The 7,565-nt window shown below is 38.8% G+C and overlaps 1 protein-coding gene across 2 annotated transcripts; it reads left to right on the top strand.

Annotated features, from left to right (window-relative positions):
* The first annotated feature begins 982 nt into the window (after positions 1–982).
* LOC120032150 (troponin I, slow skeletal muscle-like) lies at positions 983–7,239 on the top strand. Of its 2 annotated transcripts, none has more exons than XM_038978116.1 (8): positions 983–1,118; positions 2,491–2,525; positions 2,662–2,665; positions 3,987–4,028; positions 4,630–4,761; positions 5,862–5,951; positions 6,258–6,434; positions 6,778–7,239. In XM_038978116.1, exons 2-8 carry the CDS (start codon positions 2,515–2,517, stop codon positions 6,856–6,858), a joined length of 537 nt encoding a protein of 178 aa, XP_038834044.1. In that variant the 5' UTR covers positions 983–1,118; positions 2,491–2,514; the 3' UTR covers positions 6,859–7,239. The 2 variants fall into 2 exon arrangements, with proteins under 2 accessions (XP_038834044.1, XP_038834043.1); XM_038978115.1 differs by having other exon boundaries at positions 1,027–1,118; positions 2,494–2,525; positions 6,778–7,228.
* Positions 7,240–7,565: the final 326 nt, after the last annotated feature.

The raw sequence follows: 7,565 nt of genomic DNA, 5'->3' as shown, positions 1-7,565 counted from the left end.
TTTTTGTCTTTGGAATTACTTCTTTTTTTCAATTGGGACACTAGCAATGTAATAAATTTCCTGTTAATCAAAATATTAAGTTGGTTCTGTCACAAAATAATGAATTCAAAATGATTTCCTCACAGAAGACTTCCACATTAACTGGTTACAATACAGTCCATGTCATAAATTAAGAGCTTCAGTATCACAGTAACTAGATCTATTAGACACAAATCAGTTTTAAAAACTCAGTGTTAGCAATGAACATATGATCATCAGCACAAGAAAAGAAATGAAAAAAACAGAACAGACCAAATGACCTGGAATGACATTAACTCTCACGGGTGTCCAAAAAGAACAAACCGAAAGCCACACCCTAAAACAGGCCACGCCTCCATCTGTTCTGATAGGCTTCTGCAACTACATTCCACCCACCACTACGCAATGTGAATGCGTACAATATTTAAAAGCTTTCATTACATTTTGTTGTATTTCTCCAGTACATAATACAATGAAAACGCTAGTAAATACTACAGTAATGTCTGCAAAAACACTACAGTAAATACTACAGTATAGTGCAATCCGCATAAAAACTTTGTTCCAGACATGTTTTTGAATTTCAATTTAACTAGGCAAGTCAGTTAAGAACAAATTCTTATTTACAATGACAGCCTAGGAACAGTGAGTTAACTGCCTTGTTCAGAATTACAGATTTTTACCTTGTCAGCTTGTGGTTTTGATCGAGCAACCTTTCGGTTACTGGCCCACCGCTCTAACCACTAGGCTACCTGCCGTCCATTATACATTACTATGAGCCTCCCTCATATAACTCTTTTACAGTACATGTCAAAGTAAAGTGCCATTCTTCCCCTTTATGTCTATATCAGCGCAGTGAGTCAAGGGTTGAGGACAGGGTAGAGCAGGGTCCACACACACACACAAACAAACACATGATGATCAAAATGTGGCCAATGTGTGTTAGGGAGGCGTAACAGAGGGGCCTATTTTAGAGAGCCATTCACATGAGGCAGCATCCATCCAAGGACCCCATAAATCAATCATTCAAAATCATAAACCGCTTTTTCCTGCACGACATCACTGCTACACTTTCACTCTCTGATTGGCTTCTCTTTTTAAAGGTAAGTTATCCGATCGTCTCAGCTCAGTCTATGAAAACAAGGAATATTCTGAGAAATATGTGAGATCAATTAAAGCAGATAGTTCTTTTGAATGTTTCAAGTATTTTAACATTTTTGGTTAAGACCATTGTCTAGAGCAATCTGCCATGTAAAATATAGTTTGGGTTGACATGGTTCAAAAGGGAAATGTGTTTGCTTTTCAGGGAATATTTCCTAGAAGTTAATGATGCAAATAGATTATTAAGTAGTTGCCAGCAGTTGGTTGTGTGTCCAGTTTGTGTTTACCTCATTGGGGTTACTGTGTTAATGCTTAGCCGGTCACACTTCATCTCTTCGCCCATATTTACAACAAGGAATTCTCATAATAAAATTGTATTTTATTGGTGTTAGACTTGCTTGGTCGTAAATTGGGGCATTGCTTTTGAGTCCCCTCCCATCGTTACTCAGTGGCGTGAGCTGGCAACCTGAGACGTGTGTGTGTGTGTGTGCGTGCGTCAGCGTGTTCACGTGTGTGTGTGTGTGTGTGTGTGTGTGTGTGTGTGTGTGTGTGTGTGTGTGTGTGTGTGTGTGTGTGTGTGTGTGTGTGTCTACTTTATTGTGATGTGTGAGGAGCCCAGAGGGTTTGTCTTAACACGCGGGGCTAATAAGGCTTCTCTACCAGTAGAACAGCATGTCACCGGAAAGGTCACAAGTTTGATCTTTCCTTGTAATGTCACAATGGTGACATTAAAGCAGGCAGCCTTTTTACTCAATGGACCTCAGCTATTTGGTGGCCTGGTGCAGCAGATACTGCAGCAATGCCCTTGGTCTGTCAATCTCACCTTGCACAGTAGCTCACGCTAGCACCAAAGGTGATAATGGCTCAAGGGTATAGCACCACACACTTGAGGGGAGAGGAGAAATGCAGAGACAATGTAAGGAGAAATAAAAAAGGATCTTGAGTGTTCAACCCTTTTTCTCCTTCATCATTCTCTATCATAAGACAATTCCATCCAAGGACCCTATTAACCTTGACAGTGAACCCCTGTTCTCTGGGTAATAAGAGAGCCACGGTCAGCCTCTTTTATCCAAGTCAGGACATGAGGACCTCGTGGGGGACCTTGATTATCACCCAGTAGCTCATAATAATCACAAGTCTAATACATGTGTGATGGTAAACTATTACATTATTTTCATATGTGATAATTGTTCCTAGTATGAATCATTGACTCTTACATCTATGAAACGTTCCATATGATTTGAATGTTCTGCCAATAAACACAGCTATGTTGGCTCCCCAGCAGTACTCAGAACAGCCATGTCTGAGGGGTGAGTCTATAACTGTCACACTCTGTGCCTTTCAATCAATCACACAACTATGTTGGCTCCCCAGCAGTACTCATAAACCAGAACAGCCATGTCTGAGGGGTGAGTCTATAACTGTCACACTCTGTGCCTTTCAATCAATCACACAACTATGGCAATGTTGTCAATATGGGACAGAAAATAACACCATCTTTCGATTTGTTTGTTTGTTTGTTTGATTTGCAATATGTTGAAACAGACCGGTAAGTCAGTTCATACCTTTTGTTGTGCCTAATATCTTAAAATTGCCCTTTTGTTCATTACTTTGCTTTGTTGTGCACAGTTAAACCTTTGTAACAGTCCTTTTGATACTGTATACATACAGTTGAAGTCGGAAGTTTACATACACTTAGGTTGGAGTCATTAAAACTCGTTTTTCAACCACTACACACATTTCTTGTTAACAAACTATAGTTTTGGCAAGTCGGTTAGGACATCTACTTTGTGCATGACACAAGTCATTTTTCCAACAATAGTTTACAGACAGACTATTTAACTTATAATTCACTGTATCACAATTCCAGTGGGTTAGAAGGTAACATACACTAAGTTGACTGTGCCTTTAAACAGCTTGGAAAATTCCAGAAAATGATGTCATGGCTTTAGAAGCTTCTGATAGGCTAATTGACAGCATTTGAGTCAATTGGAGGTGTACCTGTGGAGGTATTTCAAGGCCTACCTTCAAACTCAGTGCCTCTTTGCTTGACATCATGGGAAAATCAAAAGCAATTGACCCAAGTTAAACAATTTAAAGGCAATGCTACCAAATGCTAATTGAGTGTATGTAAACTTCTAACCCACTGGGAATGTGATGAAAGAAATAAAAGCTGCAATAAATCATTCTCACTACTATTATTCTGACATTTCACATTCTTAAAATAAAGTGGTGATCCTAACTGACCTAAGACAGGGGATTTTTACTAGGATTAAATGTCAGGAATTGTGAAAAACGGAGTTTAAATGTATTTGGCTAAGGTGTATGTAAACTTCCGACTTCAACTGTATGCTGTGTAGGCAGTTAGCATGTCATGCGTATGAATAGCCACACTGACATCTTGGCAACAGCTTGTGCGACTTAACATGTTAGACATTATAATCTATCAGCAATTACTGAGCAATTGTCGTGTCACAAGGCCATTTGTCTCAGGCTAACTGATAATCATCCAAATGATCCCAAGACCACTGGAGCAACACAGAAGGACTCATTTTGGTATCAATACCAAGCCACATACACAGTAGAAATGAGCCACTTGCTCTCTAAGACTGTGCTTCAATGAATCCTTGGTGATTTGGTGGCAGAGCATTACATTATATTACATTAGGAACCACAGCTCATCCTAATCAACAGAGACAGGCTGTTGTATGCTCTGTAGCGCCGCTATAATAGAGACCACATATGACTATAGGCTAACATCATCAGTGACTGTAATGAATGAGCCTACCTACATATGAAGATGTGCTAACATCATTAGTGACTGTAATGAGCCTATTATATACCTGTTATGTCTCATCTCTCTCTTCCAGAAAAAGACAAAGTACTCAGCAACCCGCAGGTTACTGCTGAAGGTAGGTCGGTCTGGTGGGAGTGAAAAATAAACTTTATTGATAGTACTGATAGCACATGTATGTTTAGCAGGCTGCATATGACTAGTACACATGTTCAGATGTAGGATCTTAATTTGACCTACAGCATATTGTCACAGCAAATAATCTGGATCCGGCCCAAAATGTTCACATTTTGACGGTGAGGAAATATTTTCAGTGCGTCACTCCGGACCTCATTGAAGACTGAATGTGGGCCCGGGGCAAAATTAGTTTGACACCCCTGCTTTAGTCGATAATGTTGCTTGATAGGTGGTTAGGCTATTACCTTGACAAAAGTAGGCTGGCTGAAAAGTGCAATATTGTTAATATAACTGTGTGCTAGTGTGGGTTTTCAGTGAATTTATGTCAATCACAAAATTCTCAGCACCAAAGAATGATCAAATTAAGATCCTACATCTGTACACACACAACAACAACATACAAGTGCCTTGAAAATCATGTTCACCAAAACTGAAATAAGTCAAAGTCAAAAAAACACTTGAAAACACAACATTTTGCACATCAGTTGAACTATGAATTGTATTGTCTTATTATTAAGTTGTTCAGCCATGTTTCCCTATAGCAAAAACTGCTGAAGAAAGCTGGAGTCTTGCTGGTCCAGGAGCAAAGCAACAAGGTGACGGAGCGGGAAAGCACCTTGAATGAGAGAGTACCACCGCTGAAACTCTCCGGCCTATCTGTGCAAGAGCTTCAGGTACACTAACATAACTCTAAGGCACAAGGTTCAAGTACCTATATAGTGTTTCCTAAGGACTCGAAGCGAGGCGACCATCTCTGTCGGCACCATCCTGCACTTCTATTGTCCAGAGTGTATATGGCTCTGGTATATGGCTCTGGTCAGAGATGGGCAGTATTTAAATTTGTCATTTGTATTTTACTGGCCTGAACTACAATCCAATGTATTTTGTAACAAGATACATTACTTTTGAGACCTGCTTTTTAATGTATTTTTATTTTGTATTTTTTTTTGTAAAAATATCTTTTTTTTTATAGCGGTTCACAATGTTTTGGCCTCCTTTCACCCTTCATTGGTATCAGAAGTCTGATGGCACTATGGTGTGATAAAAGTGTCTGGTAAATTATCAATATGTAAATGTACAACAATTAACACTTGCAAAGCATGCAGGGAATTATTCTAATGACCTCCTCCCCCGAAACAAGGCCAAAACGAATAACCAGTGTGCTTTGCAATTGTTTCTTTTTACATTTTGCTCATTTAGCAGACACTCTTCTCCAGAGTAATTTACAGTCAGTGCATTCAACTAAGGTAGATAAACAACCACATATCACAATCATAGTAAATAAATAAAATAAAAATGTTACCATTACTGAGAATGTTGTTGTAGTGAAGGCGTGTAGTTGCAAAGGTATTTGAAAATACTTAAAATAGCTGTGTTTTGATTACGCCCCTTGAAAAAGTTTTTGCTATTTTATTTTGATACATTGGTCTTTAGAGTATTTTTTAATTGTAACAAGATAGTATCTTTTCCCGTTTTTGGCTCTGGTCAAAAGTAGTAGGGAATAAGATGCTATTTGGTGTGCAGATAGTAACCATCCAAGCTTACATTGTCTGGACTTATTCCCTGGTGCGCTGTTGGTAAAGAACACCATCTCCCTTTTTGTTTAGACGTGTCAAAATAAAAATAAATTATAGCACCCTTCTACCTGTCTCATTGATGAGTGAGTGGAATTTTAAAGTGGTGGCTTTTGTAGTTTTTTTTAATGCATCCTCCCACAGTACTTTTTCAATGGTCTTTGGTGGCTTATAGATGACTGAGTCTTTTTTCTTCACAGGAGCTCTGTAAGGAACTGCACAGGAAATGTGACACAGTGGATGAGGCACGATACGATATCGAAGCAAAAGTGCTCAAGAATGAGAAAGAGGTTTGTTTTTTTGTAATGTAAATGAAATAAGTGTACGCTGTCAGATTCAGGACAGTTACCTGAAGTTACCTGAGATCTATGAAAGTGCCTCCAAGTGTATTTCGTTGAACATAACTATTTTTATACTGACTATTCTATTCTATTGGTGATTTCAATATTCTAGAAGTTCCAAAAGTGCCACAAAATACTTTCTTTCTCAAATGAAAGCCTTTTCATGTTCATTGAAATGCCAAGACCCTAAATGGCAACATGCTTAGCTTATAAGGGTACAGGAGAGTGAACCTTTTTGCTGTGTGAACATCTCAGCTCGTGGACCTGAATGCAAAGATCAACGAGCTGAAAGGGGGGAAGCGACCTAACCTCAAGAGGGTCAAGAAGTCTGCCGACGCTAAGCTGGGGGCTCTGACTGAAGCCAAACTCAGCTCCAAGGCAGACTTCAAGTCCAACCTGAAGACAGTCAAGAAGGACAAGAAGGAAGAGGAGGTAAGACTGGGAAGTTTAGAAATAAACATACAATGGCTTCTGGTAATGTCATAGTTTATAGCGCTGTTTCAGCTGGCACGGTATTTTCTTTGTACGAACTACACAAACAGGTGGTAACAATGGGTACTTAGTCCAAATAATTCAACACATTTGGGTAAAGGTTTGATTCAAGTGATACTGATCAAGACACAGAGATCATTGCTGTGTCTGAGTCGTGTTCGATCATCCAAACTGTACGTGACCATGGTAACCAGGCCGTCATTGTAAATAAGATGTTTTTTTTTAATTGACCTGCCTGGTAAAATAAAGGTTACATTTGAAGGACTGTCCATTCTCTTCACAGAAAGCGGACCCGGGTGACTGGCGGAAGAATGTGGAGTCCATGTCTGGAATGGAGGGCAGGAAGAAGCTTTTCAATAGCTGAAACAGTTCAAATACACTGGCTCTGTAGAGATCTGTGGCTGCATTACCTGATTGTTTACTAAATCATATTTGGGGATTTTCCTAAAAATATATTTTTGCAGTGAGATTGTGTGTTTTGGAGGAAAGTAATGAAGTGTGAGGTATTTTACACTGAAGACTGTGGGAACTAATCAATATTTTTATTAAAAACTACTTAGTGTGGGCTACTTGATTTCATGTTTGATTTAGATTCCTATAAAGAGAAAATAGTCGAATGTGGAACAACCTAATATACTCATCATATCAGTTCATTTTGTAAATATTCAATTCCAGTTTGTTATTAAAACACCAATTATTCTGTTTGGGTTAATCTGCCAATATTTATGATTAAAAAAAATATGATGAAGTTGGTTCTCTTTCATGTTGTTTACTTTTGCCATAATGCAATATGAAAATCTTAAACACATACAGTGTAGATGCTGTTAATTACATGGATAAGCCACTCAATGTGTAGTGTTGGATTTTCAAGAGCAGTTCTCCTTTCAGACTGTGGGTGACACTATAGACAAGCTAATGTACTGTTTAACCGAGGTTGCCATTTTCACCTCTGTCACTTCAGTTCAATCCTATCACCACTAGGGTGTATTATAGCATTACCCTTACATTTAAAAGTGGACCTGTGGGTGGTTTGTGCTTACAAATGATACCTGGAGGTATCATTCACTATCA

Source organism: Salvelinus namaycush, chromosome 38, assembly GCF_016432855.1.
Source record: "Salvelinus namaycush isolate Seneca chromosome 38, SaNama_1.0, whole genome shotgun sequence".
NCBI lineage: Eukaryota > Metazoa > Chordata > Actinopteri > Salmoniformes > Salmonidae > Salvelinus > Salvelinus namaycush.
The sequence above is the reverse complement of the archived record's forward strand: the minus strand, read 5'-3'. Positions and strand labels throughout refer to the sequence as shown.